This window comes from Rhagoletis zephyria, unplaced genomic scaffold (assembly GCF_001687245.7).
Source record: "Rhagoletis zephyria isolate East Lansing unplaced genomic scaffold, Rhagoletis_zephyria_1.1 Rzeph_scaffold_01465, whole genome shotgun sequence".
NCBI lineage: Eukaryota > Metazoa > Arthropoda > Insecta > Diptera > Tephritidae > Rhagoletis > Rhagoletis zephyria.
The window spans coordinates 8,705-26,617 of record NW_016158549.1 but is presented as its reverse complement, the minus strand read 5'-3'; the positions used below and the strand labels follow the sequence as shown (position 1 = coordinate 26,617).

At 34.2% G+C, this 17,913-nt stretch overlaps 1 protein-coding gene across 1 annotated transcript in view; it reads right to left on the bottom strand.

Annotated features, from left to right (window-relative positions):
* The window catches only part of Rab26 (RAS oncogene family member Rab26), a 31,968-nt gene extending 14,371 nt beyond the window's left edge, over nt 1-17,597 (bottom strand). Inside the window, exons 1-2 of the mRNA XM_017617682.1 lie at nt 14,891-17,597; nt 8,065-8,175 (exon numbers count right to left, since the gene is read on the bottom strand). Coding sequence (XP_017473171.1) covers nt 8,065-8,175; nt 14,891-15,232 — 453 coding nt within the window. The 5' untranslated portion in view covers nt 15,233-17,597. The remainder of the gene's footprint in view (nt 1-8,064; nt 8,176-14,890) is intronic.
* Between the last annotated feature and the right edge of the window lie 316 nt (nt 17,598-17,913).

Sequence of the window (17,913 nt, the reverse complement as noted above, 5' to 3'; positions counted from 1 at the left end):
GATACCTAACTGATACGGCACTGATTTGTGAAGATAGATCTTAACTTTTGTTATTATTACCAATCGATTACAACACATTATATGTACATACATACATACATATGTACTAGGGTAACAATTGTAATACACATTGTAGGGCCTCATGGCGTATACGTATCTTTCGGGAACGTTTTATACAATTCTAAATATGGATAGATGAAAAAGGAAAGCAAAAATAAAATTTGTTCTTTTTCCGGTAGCTATGTAGATGGAACGATGTATGATGCTACTGACACGGCTTCCAATCTTGAGTTGGAGTCATTGAGTTACGCATCAACTTCCAGTGAAGGGAAGGTGACACGATTTTTTCACCCCTCTTCAGTACAAAAATAATATTAGACACTTATTCAGTCTTTGTTTTCATTGCGCTCTAATAGCACGTGCCCACCATTAATTAATAATCTGCTTTATTCGACCACACCGCATTTTTCAATGTTTCCTTTTGCTTCCGTATTGTGCGGAGTACGGATTTATAAACAGCGCACATATTAACATAAATACATATTTACATTATCGATTTTGCGACATCATTTCATTAGCCTTTGAAAATACGCACCCGTAGTTAATTCATGTACTTGGGTGAAATGAAGCATGTATTAAATGTGGATCTATTTATAGTATACAAGTTACGATATGAATAAAAAATTGGAGTTTAAGTGACTTAAAAAGCGTCTGAGTTAAAAAAATATAACTAAGTATACTTATCTAAATGCATATTATATTTACTGTGACGCCGATTTTATTACGTTGTCCAGTTTTTTCTAAAATATTTAGCCTTGATTTGGTTTCACTTACAACTTTGAAAAGTTTTAGGGTTAATGAGAAGTTACTGACTTCATATACGTACTTACATATGCATATTAGACCGTATTGTCTTATAAATAAGCAAGCAAAAAAGTTCGCGGTACATCCCTTAGTCTAAAGTATCTTTGCAGGGCAATTTCGAAAAAAGTTTTTTCTGTCGAACCTAGGAGTTGCTTTTTACATTTTTGAATGACACCTTCATCTATACATATAATAAAATTAAAACAATCCGATGTCTTCATTTAGAGCAACAGAAGCCAAATCAACAATTTTTAGAATTTTTCTCTGTCTGCCTGTATGTTTGTACGCGCATCACTCGAAAATTAATGCATGGAATCGAATGCAGTTTTCAACGATGTATTACTAAAGGTCTAACTTAAAATATAAAATATAAAAAACCTGTTGGAAAATTTAACTTTCGGTAAATTTATACGATAAGGTAAATATTGCAATATGGCTGTCAAAAGAAAGAGGTTTACGAAGGCTTACAGCTGTAAATATTTTTGTGGAAGGTTGCCACCTGTTTGAAAATTTGGATCCAATTAAATTGATAAGATAAATTAAATATTGCAATATGAGGATCAAGCGAAAAATTTTAGGAATTTTTACTGCCGAAAATATTTTTGAGAAGGGTTGCCACCTGTTTGAAAAATTGTATTTGATTAAATTGATAAAATAAATAAAATATTACAATACGGATATTAAACAACACAAAAATACATTTAAGATATGCCGGGTATTTGCTAGTACACAATAAAATATTTTTTTTTTTTAGTTTGGCCCTACAATTACCACGCCCATTGCGAGAGGATTCTTGGATTTAAAAACAAAGTTGCGGAACAAATGTTTTTAGCGAAAGGAGTTTCTGCCGAAATCGACAATAAAAAAAAATCTTTATTTTGCAAACTTTAGTCTTAAAATTTCCACGCCAATTTCTAGGGGTTTGTCGCATTAAGCAAAAATTTTCCTGAACAACCATTTTTACTGGATGGGTATTCTACCGGAATCCGCAATAAAATTTATGTACATTTTTGCAAAAGCACATTTTTGACACCTAGCCTATATAAAGTATATAGCAAGGCATAATTTCTAAGTCGATTATGGAGATTAGAAAAATATTTTCATAATTTTGCAATTACTTCTCATCTCCGTAAAATATAGCAGAACATAGTTAAAAATTAAAGAAAAGTTAGCCTCTTTATAAATTCTTTTTAGTAGGCTATAGTTTTTCTGGCAAATTTTTTAAGCTAATATGTATTGCTTTTTTATTTACAACCTTCCGGCAACGCCGTTCGTGGAAACTATTTTTTATATACATACATATCATTGTTGTTGCGAATATTATTCCGAAATAAAAATCCTTTCCGCTTATCCCAATTAAACAAATTTGGTATCAAATAAAAGAGGACCTAAAAAACTTTAAAACTGATATGTCTAAACGAGGAAAGTCACATGTTGAAAAAATATTTCAATAAAAAATGTTAATTAATTACTATAGAATAAACCTTGTGTCAAGTATATGAATTTCTTTCTTATTGAATTATAAAAGCATATAAATATTATTTCTGTTTAAAAGCTATTTCAGTCCTCTTTGTTTGTTTATTATCCGGAAAGGTCTTTTATTTCTGAATAATATTCGCAACAACCCTGATACATACATACATACATGTTTCGTAGCGAGGATTGCACTTTTTGAAGGCAAAATTAGTTTGAAGCTTTTATTGCTTTTTTTTCTTCTTGTAACTTTTTAAAAGTATTTATTTATGAATATACATACACAATGGACCGGATTCTTGTTTTCGCACGATTCGAAAATTTAAAATTTTTGTATAGAAAAGTAATAGCAAAATTTAAAATTTTCGATTCGTACGAAAACAGAAATACGACCCAATGTGTTACATATGTATGTACATACATACATATATGTATATATTTTTTTACATTCAAAAATTATAGTTATAAGTCACTGAAAATCTATGCCTAATTTTAAGCTACCGATTTGTTATTTATTTATTAGCCGTCAGCGAGGTGGCGAATCGATGACGGCTATTGTTACTTAGTTATTTTTATTTATTTATTTTTAAGTACTTATTTACGTTTTTAACTTTCATCTCCTACATCCGTTGAAACTAGTAATTATAAATAAACTCTCGGTCGTTTTTTTATGTCATAATCACCGTTGTGCACTAATAAATCTGTCTAATAAATTAAATGAAAGAAAAATTAAAAATACAAATTTCACTGATGCTTTCACCTCGAGAATTTTTTGAGCCACAAAGTCAAATGCGGCAAACACAAACGAAAACAAATGTTCGTTTCGTTATTTGATTTTACACTAATTTGCCACTGTTTTGTTTCTGCTTTGAGTTTAATACGAATCTCAAAAGACGTTAAGCTTCGTCCTGTGTTATGCACCGACTGACCGCTGCGGAGTGCAGCAGGTGTTTTAATAAATTGAATTGAAATTCGAGGCCAATGTCGACAGCAGCGCTTGCGTTGTTTCGATTGTAGTGGGCGGTCTTATCACTTTTTGTTGTTGTTATTTTCATTCTGCTGTACCAGGTAAAAAATTTACACACGCTCATGCTGTTTTCGTTGAATGTGGCCAACGATTAATTTCCGATGCAACAATCGCTGTACAAACAATCCGCTGTCGAAACTCAATTTGGTCTGTATGGGCCGGAAATGCGCAGTAAACTGAAATCAACGCACGCTGTGTGGCGGCGTTGGAGTCTTTAATTGAGACTGCAACAGTCGGCACCCAACAAGGTAGATAGTACAGCCGGATGTTGTCTGCCATGTAAGTAGATATGTAACTAGCAACATGTTGGTAAAGGAATATGTGGCAAGCAACATGTTGCTATGTTGAATTATAATTACAAGTACATACATATAGGGGTTTTCAGTAGGGGCGGCAAAGGTGAAATGGAAAAAAAAACACGCAGTGCTTGAGATATTAATTCTTTTTTGTTTAAAGATGGCCATGTACGTGCGACCGGCGGCTGCTGTACCTGAGGGGTTAGACGTGCATTCTACCACTTCGTAGGACCTAGGGTAGGGTTCGATTCCTTGTACCAGAACATGTAAATTAAAAAAGTTTTTTCTAACAGCGATCGCTCCTCGGCTGGCAATGGTAAAGCTTCGCGTGTATTTCTTGAAAAAGCTTTTCATAAAAATCATATGCCTTTCTGAGGCGGCGTAAAATTGTAGGTCCTTCCATTTGAGTTTTAACATCAAGACGTATATCATAAATTTGAAGAGAAGCTCGGCTAAACACTTAACAAAAGTGTAAAGAGCCTTATAGCCCAGTTATTCATACTTAGCTTTGTCACATAAGAATCTGTTAAATGGGCTTTGCGTGTAAGCGGTTACCCAACGCATACCACTTAAGTTGAGGTGGGCTGAGCTGAACTTAGTTGAGTTGAGTTAATTGAAGTGAATTGAGCTAAAATATCTTGAACAACATAACAAAATATAGCATTATGTTACATAACTTAACACAACACAATATAACATAAGATAACATAACAATATAACATAACATAATATAATATAACATAACATAATATAACATAACCTAAGATAATATAACATAGCTTAACATAACATAACATAACATAGAATGATATAACATAACTTAACATAACATAACATAACTTAATAAAACATATCATAACAACTAAACATAACATAACTTAACATAACAAAAATAAAACACGCCAAAACAAATAAATATGGTGAAAAAATTTATAAATTTCAAACAGAATAAATGTAATCAGTATAAAAAAAATAACAATTTATGTTTTCATAAAGTAAAAACCCGCAACAACTCAATTTGAGGTGCTGATTCAAAAGATGGACCAACATCCGGATCTGGCAAGAGGAATACCAGTGCTTGGTTCTGACAGAGCCAGGGGTCAGAAGCGATGGGACGGGATAATGGAAGAAGGTAAGCTTATACGTGGTAGCAAAAATCCTAGTAACATAACCAAAAATACGATTTGTTTATTTTCCTTCAGACATGGGCTGACCTCAAAAGGCGCACAAAAAGAAGATTTCGAACTATATTCGTAATATAAATATGACAGGCGGGGCCCCTTTCGGCATTCACGGTTGACGGAGATCGAAAAAACCCTCGACTGCATCACTTCTATATCGAAGACCGCAGCACCAAGTGGCGCAGTGCTTGGAGTTTCAAGGCTTTCGGCATCACAAGCAGCAGCGTCCGCCTCTGATAATTTGTCAGCGACCCTATTCGGTATAATCCCAACGTTCGTTGACGCACTACTCGCCACTCCAGAGCCCACTAATAAAAATAATAAAAATAGTAAATAACATTTGACGGTGATGCGCATGTTCTATAAAGTGTACCAAATAAATTAAAAATAATAAAATTGTAAAGGAAATATATAAAAATACCTTAATATTTCATTTAGCAACGCTGTTCCAGACGAATACAACGTAATCGACGTAAAGTCTACACGAAGGCGATCGTTCGACTTACAAAATTGTAAGCGGAGACGAAGTCGCCTGCAGACGAATCATTCGTGTGACCTATCGTTTGAGATACATGATGAGGCTGATAAGGATTATGTATGATTAGCAAAAAATAATATTCTGAACGAAATTTTTTGAAAATTTCATCACTGAACTTGAAAAGGAGGACAAGGAAGACATCACTGCTCAAAAGGAGGCCAGAGAAGGACAATATTTTTGAGGAGGACAATCCTCCTCAAAGGAAGGCGGTTGGTCAACTTACCAATGGTGGACTTCAGTGGGTTTATCGACAAGCCTTTTTCAGGGCACCAGTCTTCAGTACTTATACATACATATCGTCGTTTAAAGTACAAAACCGCGTATGAACAAAATGCAAAACCGCGTATGTGAGGTTGCATAAAACATTTTCTAGAGAGTAAAAATACTCATATTTAAAAATGGTTACCTTTTTTATAAAGCAATCTCATTTCTTTCTAGAGCTTGTGTGAGCAAATCCAATATTTGGCAGCAAATGTCAGTTACGTAGTTTTGCAGAATGGCGATACGCGGTTTTGTACTTTACACGACGATATGCAAATATATAGTTTGTCACAACTTTGTTGTTCAATTCAATTGAAATTAAGATGTAGGCACATAAAGTATGTAGATTGGCAATTATAAGGGTAGACGTTAGTGCCTAATAATCAGGTATATTTACTTGCTTGCGGTCGCCATTATATATATACGCCCGGGTAAAATATGTATTCGTGTAAAAACGGTTGCTAAAATTTCTGGAGATACATATTTTCTATTTTTCGCAAATAACAATTATTTTCGCGAAACCTACAAAAAGCCAATATAGCCTACCAACCTACCAAATGGAAAAAAAATCTACCAGGTTAGGTAGGAAAAGTCCATGTGTGGCAACACTGGTTCTGGTGTTTTTTTAAATCAAACAATTATCAGCACTGGCTCAGCTGTGGCAAAAGTACACACACATATGTATACGCATGTTCCCAGTAGGCCGCCAGGTAGTGCAAATTATGGACACAGCCTGCTCTGACGATACGTCACAGCGCATGAGTAATGTATGTACATATCGTACCTTTGTTGCAAGAGTGTCATAATCAAAAAAAAAATCTAATCTCTACTTCTATGTCGTGCACAAATTTCGTAGTTGTGTCGACTAAAAAGCTCATGGGAAGAAAATGTGTCCCAATTTTTATTTTGAGATCGTATGTAAATATAAACTTTAAAACTTTTTCTAGAGTTTTTGATTTTTTTGGATTATGACACCCTTTCAGCAAATAAACACCCTTTCAGCAAATAAGCAATAATAAACTACATATGCTTCTAGACATACAAAGATACTTTTGTGGAGTTAGNGCAACAATAAACTACATATGCTTCTAGACATACAAAGATACTTTTGTGGAGTTAGTAATGAAGTTAATAAACTCCTTTTTCAGTTCTATATGAAACACAATGTGTGCAATAATATCATTAGATATAAGTACATACATACATATAGTATTTGACATGTTTGAATAAAATATATATTTAGGCAAGGTTATGCATTTACGGTGACAGGTCAAACAAAATCAGCGGAAATAAGGGCAATTGACACTATTTCGTATACTGGTGCGAAATAAAGTCAGTTGACATTATTACCTTTTCAAAAGTGAAATAAAGTCCGTTGACGTTATTGCTCTTTCAAAATATTAAAATTGCGTAGCTTCGCGGCGGACTGCGTCTGCGCCACACCGCGTCGCGCCAAGCTCCCGAATGAATTTTATACATTTGAGTTACTCTTGAAACTCTAAGGTTCATTTTAGCCCAAAAATTAACGATTTCTAAGAGATAATTTTTTTGTAATAATCATTTATTTACAACCGTTTATAACAAGTGTAAATTATTTATGCAAAGGAGAATGTTATTTTTTCATTAATTGCTACCTGGAAAATGTAGTCTATTATTACCTCTAACGTGAACTAAGTTATGCAAATATGAAAAATACTTTATGTAAAGATGTCATACTCTCTGCTCTAATTTTACTATAGCCGTGATAGCAGCATATTGGTAGGACAGCTGTATAACTTGGGTGTTATGGAATGAAATGTAATAATAATTTTTTGGCACTGCTGGTGCTTTTATTTAGGTCAAAATATCTCCAATAAATTATATAATAGATGAAATATAATTTAATTTCCTACGAATAATAACTCTAATATGATTTCACAGCATTTTTTTAATACTTCAAAGTATGTATTAACATAAATGTATCTTCCAATATAATTATCATACGTATTTTTTCGATAAAGTTTCGGGTTTTACTTTAAGGCATTCTTGTTTATTGTCATTGCGAACTGGAAACTGAGGTCATTTAAACTCAAAAGGCATATCAAAAGGAATTAAAGGAGTCTTGTGACTTGTGGTTCCGAAGTTATGGCTGATAAAAAATTCCACGCCTATATTATGTGTCACGTCCTTATTTCCAAACTCACATATATAAACCTTACTATAAGTACCTAACATTGATATGTCTGCATGCCAAATTTCAATTTTATGTAACTTATGGTTCCGAAGTTATAGCTGATTAAAAATTTGCAGGCCTATGGGAGGTGCCACGCCCCCTCGCAAAATTTACACCACATTTGTAAACAAAACCAATAGGAAAGGCATGAATTTTCCCAGCAGTGCTTAAGTCATATATCTTAAACTCATATATAATTTTTTGTTACTCACCGTTAGTGCGATACCCACTGTCGCGGAGAAGGAACCCAAACGAAATTCACCCGTATTGTACTTTACTAGGAAAGAAGTTTTACCAACACCGGAGTCGCCAAGTAGTATTGTCTGCAAATACAACAAAGTTTAAATATTACCCATGCTACATGAAATTCTAGAAAGTAGGGATTAGTGCATTGAAATTACAATTTAGAGTACTAGCTAGTGATAGTCCACAATTTTTCATTACTACTATTGAGGTTTAGTGGGGAATTGCAAAACATCAGCCTCACTATACAAAAGTGATAAGGAACTAAAAAATATTCCACTAAAATTAACCAGCGAATAGTGAAACATTTTTTCTTCACTAAAATTGATAATGCAAAACAAAAAACCCCATTAATGTGAGTGGAACACAGGAACTTTTCATTAAATTGAAAGATTGAGTGAAAAGTTTATCGCTTAGTAATATTTTTTGCTGCAGTATTTATTTTGCGTTACCAATACTCATTTCAAATATGAGCCAATTTAGAAGGTTTTTACTACGTCCGGATATTTATGCCACGGATGAGACCCTCTTCTTTTGGTCCACGAGAAACGTATAAAGAAGACTAAAGCTGACATCACCGCCATCCAAGAAATGTAAAGGAGCGCGAATTCGGTGTTGCATTTATGGTCGGAGCGAGACTCCGTCGCCGAGTGTTTGCGCTCACCCCGGTGGACGAATGTCTAGGTACATCCCGCATCAAAGCAAGATTCTTCAGCATCTCGCTAATCTGCGCCCATGCCTCAACGGAAGAGAAGGACGAGGCGTTAAAGGATCTCTTCTATGAGCGTTTTGAGCGCACATACGAGCGCGGCGAGGAAGGGATCTTTGGAACCACAGTCGGAAAGTTCAGCGATGAACTATCCGACAACGGACTGAGGCTGATCGACCTCGCCAGGGCCAGAGACATAGTGGTACGCAGTACTAGGTTCAAGCATAAAAATATCCATTAAGCTACGTGGCTGTCTCCAGATCGAAAAACGAGCAACCAAGTTGATGGGGAGTGCCAACAAGTTGCAGAGAAAAAAATTCCGCCTGTAGGGCCAGGCTGCGATCGGGTGCAACGCGAGCCACGTCGGACCGTTATAGCGAACTAAAGAAAGAAGCGGTATTTGTCGCAATAAGAAGAGACAAGTACGGCGGCGGAAAGCTAAGAGGGTTCATGCATCAGCTCTTATGCTAAATATGGCCAGATGAATGCATGTTATTCACAAGAAAAGTGGCCCCGCAATACGCGCAAACTACAGCGGGATCAGCATTTTAACCACAGGTTATAAGTTCTTATCGAGTGTATTGTGCGAACCTAAACCTAAACCTAAGCTAGTTAAGGAATGCAAAATGGAACCCGCTTAGAGTCTCAGTCAAATATCTTCTCTCTGATCTAGGCTGCCGGACATAGNCGTTATAGCGAACTAAAGAAAGAAGCGGTATTTGTCGCAATAAGAAGAGACAAGTACGGCGGCGGAAAGCTAAGAGGGTTCATGCATCAGCTCTTAAAATATTAGAGTCTCAGTCAAATATCTTCTCTCTGATCTAGGCTGCCGGACATAGAAACATTGAAGGCAAATGAACTGGGAAGGGGAGCCTTTTGGTATGAATCCGAAGCGGTGACATTGGATTGTTCTTTTTGGAGTAACCCAAAAAGAAATTTTTCTGCATTGGCTTGGACTGGAGAGAAACAGGGGGTCAGATATACAGACATACAAAATTTCAAGAGTACTCTGACTGACCAAAACAGGTCGAAGACCTTGGATCTGCTTAATACATCAAGAAAAGCAGTGTTCAGAAAAGTGGCAACCATCACGGGGCACTGGCCATGAGGCAAATCTTCGACAAGAACAGGACTATTCTATAGTTAATATAAATTTTCGCAGCTGTCAGCTAGAAGATATGGAAGAAAGTTGTAATTCGAATAATAGATATAAAATACTAAGAAGATACCTAGTAATACAACTAAATGCATAGATAGACGGCAACGTTGATCCAGATTAACTCGTTAATTCGGAATTATGTCGGGAATTAACTGCAGTTTATTAAGTCCTAGAGTTAATTCCCAAACTTAACTCGAATCAAGGAAATATTCGATTATAATACTGACCAAAACTCAGAGAGCGTAAAATATAGCACAGATGATAAATGAGTCTTTTAATTTTGTACCAAATGACCAAAAATAATGTACTACATAAACCGAAAATGTACCAACATTTAAATTAGCATACTCACAGTTAAATGTTTTTAAATTAGAATAACTCTCTATATAAAAGTTGTCCAAAATATTTACTTTTATAGAAATTACAAGATCCCAAAATGACATTCAGATCTGAAAATTTATTCTGGAAAAATTTTTAGCTGCGAAAACTTGCAAGTGGGAAAATCAAGAGAAAATATAGCCTTTTGAATTATTTATTGTAAATTTTATAAATATTGCTAGTATACAATGAAAGTAAAGTAAAGATATTAAGCACAAGGTTTGTTGAGTTGGTTTTTAGTTAATTTACTATTAATCTCCAGATTTTTATTTATTTTAAGTAGTGTGTGTCAACTATGATTGCAGTATTCAATTTTCCAAAATAAATAAAAATGCTGAAATGTTTTGGCAGAAATTGTCAGTTGATAATGGAAAAGAAAATGGGTTGGTTTTAAAGGCACATAGCTATATCTACTTTTTTTTTTAAACAAGGATGGGTATTTGGAGGAGATCCTTTTATTTTTGAATGCATTATAATGTGGTATCAATTTTGAGAAAAATACATACGTATTCATTCATATGTTAAAAATGCTTTGCGGGGAAAATGCTCCAACCGGATAGTAACGTATCAAATATATCACCTATTAAAACTGGGAAAATGATCAGCTGTTTCAAAGATTGCAAATTTTCTGTATATTTTGTTTCTTTGATAGCAAATGCTCAGAATTTTTTCTGATAGATACTTTTGTCTGGAAAATGCATTCAATAACCCGAAAAATTTGCAAGAGTGCGAATTTTAGAGCTTAACACCCCGATAGAGCTGCAAATTGCAGTCATGCGTCAATTTCCAATGTAAACAAAGTGTGTGTGATTTGATAAAAACATGCTCAAAACAAAACTAGTGAAATGAAAATATGGATGCATAATTTTAATCTAAGATAGATTTTTTGATTTTTGTTAAATATTCGCAACCAAAAGGAAAATTAGGCGGCAAACTTTAAACATCAGAAAGCCGAAATGGCGTAAGTTGCACGTTTTGCTAGTTTTGTGTTCAATAACTTCTTATGATAATTTTCTCTACATCTCAATTTCACTCTCTACGAGGTAGAACAATATGACTATATTTTTATCCACAAAAATGCTAATTTCAAGTATACAAAGTGTAGTGCAGTGCCGCATTTTGAGAAAATTGTATCAAAAATGTCAATGTAGTACTAATGTAATTTTGGCTTTCAAAATGTACCAAAAAAGTGCAATTCTACTACAATTTCATCACTGACATGAGAGTCGAAAACGTCGACAAGGCTGTGAGCAACCAGCCCTAAATTGTATTCAAATCTGCATTACCGATTAAAAGGTATGTATATCAGGGTTGAAAAATGGAAATTTGAGATTGTACCTAATATCATAAAATAAATGTACCTAAATGAGACAGATTGTACCTAAAAAAGTTACATCATTCATTTGAAGTTTTTTTTTATAAATGTTATTTAAAATATGTATACAAAAGATGGATGTTGTTTTTTTAACTGAGCCTATATCTATAGACTACATATAATCTAATGGGAATCGGAGAAGCGTTGTTTTTGTCTAATTTTGGCTACTGAAAAACGTTGGCGAAAAAGACAAAAAAACACACTTTGCGAAGTATACTTCTTTATCCAGCTTTTTATAAAACAGCAGGAAAAGTCTGCTCATTTATCCGATTCCTTTCGATAGGTGCAGCAAGTCTAGAGAAAATAATCAAATTGCAGGAAGTAACTTCGAAAGCATTTTAAATATATTTCCAGAAATCAAAAAGCGAATATGGGTCAAATAGCTATAGTTCTCATATAAAGAAAATATGAAATTTGAAGACATCCTAGACACTGAACTGTATGTGTGAATAAAGGCTGGTTTTCATTATGTTATATTTTGACAACAAAATTTGTTGCCATATTTTGACACAGCTTTCTTTCCTTTATCCCTACCTTTATCGATGATATTATGGGCTAAAAACTTACAAATAGCCGCTTTAGCAGCGGATGTACACGCCTGAAGGCCTATTCTGATCTAAATCAATCAAAAGACCATCTTTTAGTCCCATTTGACAATTTGTTTTCACTCATTTGACCGCAAATGCCATTGAATTTGACTTAGTGAAAATAACCGTTAAAATTAATAGAAAAAAAATACGAATTTGAGGATAGCTAAGCAAAGTGTTAATTTTTCGTAGTGGCTGCTCTAAATGCAACGTAAAATGTTTAAGATAATACATAATATGACTTTTTTAATTTCTTCCGTTGACCACTTTTCTTTAGAATTGTTTATTCTTCAAAATGAAAGCAAAGTAAATATACTAGCACGGTAAAGGAAAAAGAAAAAAAAACTAAAAATGCATCTGATAAAAAGATGATTGTACCTAAAATCTAGTGACTGTACCCTAGTGACTGTACCTAATGTACCTTTAAGTCATCAAACGTCGGAGAAAGGTACAATTGTGCCTACTTTTTCATCCCTGTTAACATCGATATTTTTGGACGAAACATCGATGCATCGTCTGCATCCCTATACATTCACACACANTATGTCCATGCTAGATTTGCATATTCTCTGTATTCTACGCTCTCTGAGTTTTGGTCAGTGTTGTCATCGAAATTCCCTTTGGGAATTGACTCTAGGACTTAATCCGGATCAACTGCTGTTATTTCCCGAGATAATTCCGAATTAACGAGTTCATCCGGATCAACGCTGCCCTCTGTCTATGCTTTAAGAACTTATTTGAATTAATACGGTGACTGCATGACCGACGACAAAGTGGATGTCAATGCTAGTTTTGCATTTGCTTTGTGTTCTACGCAGTGTTGCCAGGTCTTCGGCATAAGAAAACGTCCCTCTTGGTCTGAGAAAACGTCATTTTCTACCCGCAAACGTCTTTTTCAATTGTATGCTCAAAGAATTGTTCTTATTAAACTTTCATTGTATACAAAGGTACATATGTATGTAAGGTATATTAAAATGTCATTTGCTCACATTTAAAATTCATTCTAAACTGGTTTGAGATCGTTAATATAAAAATCATTTTATACACACACTTGTGATCAGCTGATCAAGTCGTCGATTTCGGCTGTTTATTTAATGTTTATTCCATAAAAGCCTAGCTCATTATATAACAAACAAAATATAAATCCACATTTCAAACTTTGTGCAAAAATTATAAAAAATTGGCAAAATATCAGCTAGATTTTCAACTTTTTATTCAGATTTTTTAGAATTTTTTTGAGTATGCAGGTTGATATCCCATTAAATTCCAGGGCAATAATGTGCAATTTTTAAGGTGCTAAAGAATCGCGTTGATTTTTAATATATATTTTTTTTCTTCTTGTAAACATTTGGTTAAGTGGTCTGTTGTCGAAAATGCTAAATTATGTTCTGTTAAGAAGGAACATAGCAATATTTCAGCCTTTTTACGTTCCTTACATTTTCAATAAGAGGCCCCATGCGACTAATTGTGTCATTTTATTTATGCGCTTAAATAAGGGTTAAGTCATCTGTGTCGAAAGAATAAATATTTTTTGAAGCAGCTGCTGCAAAAAACCAAGCTTGTAAAGATTTATTAAGAAAATAATTGAAAATCAGTTCTACTTACAAGATTTAGTAACAGAGAAAAATTACTGGGAAGTCAAAAAACGTCATTTTTTACACAAATAACGTTCAAACGTCAACAGGATACAAAAAACGTCCAAATGACGTTAAAAACGTCAACCTGCCAACGCTGGTTCTACGCTCCCTGAGCAAACCTATAGCAAACGAAGCAGCCAACTACTTCACCCGCGGTAGCCGAGTGGTTACGGCTGCGTACTAAAAGCCTGCAGGTCCCAGGTTCGATCCCCGGTTGGAGCGATTGCCAAAAAATTTTGGTTTTATTGTTACTTAATTTTTTTTTTGATTTATATATTTAACTTTATTTTCGTTTGCTTTACTTTATTTCACATTTTTTATTTTATTATTAGTTAATTAAAATTTTTAGAGTTTAAATTTACTAAAAAAGTCAAAAACGACTAACTAAAAACAACGTAAAAAAAATTTAGAAGTTACAATTGAATAAATAAAAATAAATAAATGAATATTCTACTGGCTGTGGTATTCGAACTTACGACCACGCGGCTCGTAAATCCGCATTACTGCCGTATATCAAGGCACAATTTTGACAAGATCAATTGGGGCGTTAATCCGGAACAACCTTGCCTATGCTTTAAGAGACCTATCAGAAGCTACCATAAGTGAAGTGGGCAAAAATATATCAGATGATCAAAATGGTTTGATCAAGAAACACAGCATATATATACCAAAACATTTCCCACGAGAGGTACCTCAGAATGGCACAAAAACAAGGTATTTGTATTCTAGCCTGCTTCTATGCAGCAGAAGAGTACAAAAAAAGCACCAAAGAAGTTTCACTTCAAAAATCGACTTCGGAGCCAGTACAAGCAACAAAAAGTGAGATCATGATACAACAATGTAGATCAATTACAGAGACTCTTGAACATGTTTTGCCTTGATATAACTGCTAAAGTGTGTGAAAGCGACGATTTACATAGTTTGATCATTCGCAGGCAAATAAAACTTACCTTGTGATTGACTGTGTCATCGAAAGGCTGTTGTTGCGGTTGACTATACATGCCCACTTCATCGTAGCGATAGGAACGCCAACCATCCTCATATTCGTCTTCGTAAGCGTCATCATGAAAGACTGCATCTTCAAGTGCATACATCTGCAAAGCTTTCACCGGTGGACGATAGCCAGGATAACCAGTACTGCATGCCTTGCCGCTACTACCGCCTATACTGGAACCGCTGCCACTGAAGTCCACACGATGGCGTACAGTCTCCTCCAGACGACGTTGGGTTGTCTCGGGATCTTCGAAGACGTCGTCGCTCATACTGCTAGCATCATCGGGTATATATGACATATTTAATTAGCCAGCTATTAAACCTCGTTTTATGTGTATAGGCGAGTCTTTGTAGTGAAAAAAGTATACAGCGAAGTGATAGTAGTGCAAGTATATTTGTTTGGCGGGGGAAGCCGGGATACGCATTACACGAATATTACTTATTTAGTTTGTTATTTTGGTTTTGAAAATTCGTATATTTATTTATTAATTTTTAACGACTTGTTTCCACGACTTTTGGTGGGAGACTATTTAATTTCTAACGGGATTTTACACTTTTAGTTTGAGCAACAGGTTTTCATAACAACAATACAAATAGCGTTTGGTGCAATTTTGAAAGCACTGTAGTAGCTTGTTAGTGCGAATAACCGCTATGAAGTTAAATTCGTATTTAATAAAGCTCTTAAAACTTCGGAGGCTCGAGCTTTGAATGTTTGATAACGCCAAAACCGATTTATACACAAATATAATACTAGTGCAGCGCAAACAACTGTTCCACCATCTATTCTAAACACATATGTACATATGTTTGCATGTATAAACGCACAGCTGTTCACTAACAGTATTGCATGCTGTAATGTTGATGTTAATGCCAATTGAGCAATGGGGGCTGTTTACTACCAGCTGTCACTGTTACTTAAATCACAATTGCTATTTGGTGTGCTTTCTGTCTCCTTTGCGATTTTTTTTCATTAGTATCCGTGTTGCCACCACTGCGCTACCGGTTTTATGCTTATTTCTCAATTTTATTTACCAAATTGTGTATCTCAAAATCGTTTACATATGTATGTAGTTTGGGTGTACGGAAATTTGCATGTGCTATTACCAATCAATATCTTATGACCATATGCTAAGCTATGACGCTCGATGGTCCCGGTTAGTTGATTGTCGGTATGCTTCGTTCTGGTACCTGATTAATTAATGGTCTGCAGTAGGATAACGAAAAAAAAAACGGCGGTGGTGAATTGCTTTTAACCGAATGTTGTTACCAGTTTTGTAAATATAAATATTTATTTTTTTTTTCAATTGAATATAAATATTTTGTACGAATTACTTTGACGAGTTTAAGATTTACTAACTTTTAATTATGTACTTACAAACTTTCTTTTGCTGACATTCTGTTACAATTTTCGCGACAATGATCGAGTAATATTAACGCAAAAGTGTCTGCTACTGATATTTTTTTGCATTCACATGTATTAAATCTTTTTTTTATATACTTAGGATTTATATATTTTGTATTTAAACATATTGGTTGCTATTGTTTATTGGCTTATTTTTAATGTACTCGTAAACTACACGTTAAATTCCCTAATTTTGTATTATAGCTTTTCGCTTAAGTTAATGTTTTTTATGCTTGTATGTATATAAATTCTTCTATTTTGTAAATTTTACTATAATTTTATATGACTTTTCAATATTTTTTCATGTAACTTTTATGCACAAATTAAATTTTTTTTTATATTCCTATTATTCCGTAGAATTGTACGAGTATTTTCACACTCATTTAGTTATTTTTTACCTCTTCAATTTTTTTGCAGATCATTCTAAACGACATCAATCTGAACTGGTGAATTTGGTGTTATAAGGAATTATTTAGTTTTGATTATTCAACAATTTTTTATTAAATGTGTGCAGTCTGTTTGTTTATTACCTATTAAAGTTTTTTTTTCACTCGCGTCGCGCGGGTAAAAATAACATAACTTTTTGTTTCTAGTAGGTATAATAAGTGTTATATTTTCCATTACATCCGGAACTTTGTTTTTTTGTATTAGGAGAAACGTTATTTTTCCGAAAATTCGTGCCAACTTTCTTACTTAAATTTTTAACTAAAGTTTATATATTTTTGCTGATATTTCGATTTTTTTTTTATTTGCGAATAAATTGGTGTTTCGTTTACTTCTAAAGCACTGTAATAACTACTAAACTAAGGGTAGCTATAACATGTCGGTGATTTGCATTTTGTTCTCAACTCTTACATACCAAAATTTTACATTTGAACATACATACGTTGTTTTATCTTAAATGCTATACATGATTTAGTTGTCGATGGACTTCCTTCTTGGCATAAGTCGGACATGAAGCCGTGTAATCACTGTTTGACCTCACAGACTCTCTTTAAAGCTTTGCTGGTATATATTTATTAGTTATTAACATTAAGTATTTTTTATTAGTGTACACTTGATTTCGCACTACAGGTTTATATGTTACTCATCCGCCCCGTTCTACTTTTTTTCTGTTCAATTGATATCAATCTCATTTCCACTTATTTGTATTCTCTTTTGTTATTATCACAGTTATAATGGGAGGAGAGGCGATTTTATGCATCCACTGTTTGTTTGATTGATCTTTCACAGTATACTAAATTTTTTTCTTCCAATACTCCGACTGCTACTTTTCCATTGTTGGCAGTAAATTTCGGCAACGNATTTGTTTGATTGATCTTTCAAAGTATACTACGTTTTTTTCTTTCAATACTCCGACTGCTACTTTTCCATTGTTGGCAGTAAATTTCGGCAACGGCGACTTCCAATCTCTGTGACGACACAGCAAAATTGCACCGCGTCCGCTGCATTGTTTGTGGCTCTAAGTGCAATGCCTACCATTAAGTTTGACTCACTTTCAATTCTTTTAGTGTTTTTTTTCTCCACCCGCGCAATATACTTATTTGTTGGTATGTGTGTATGTCGTTTGCAAGTTCA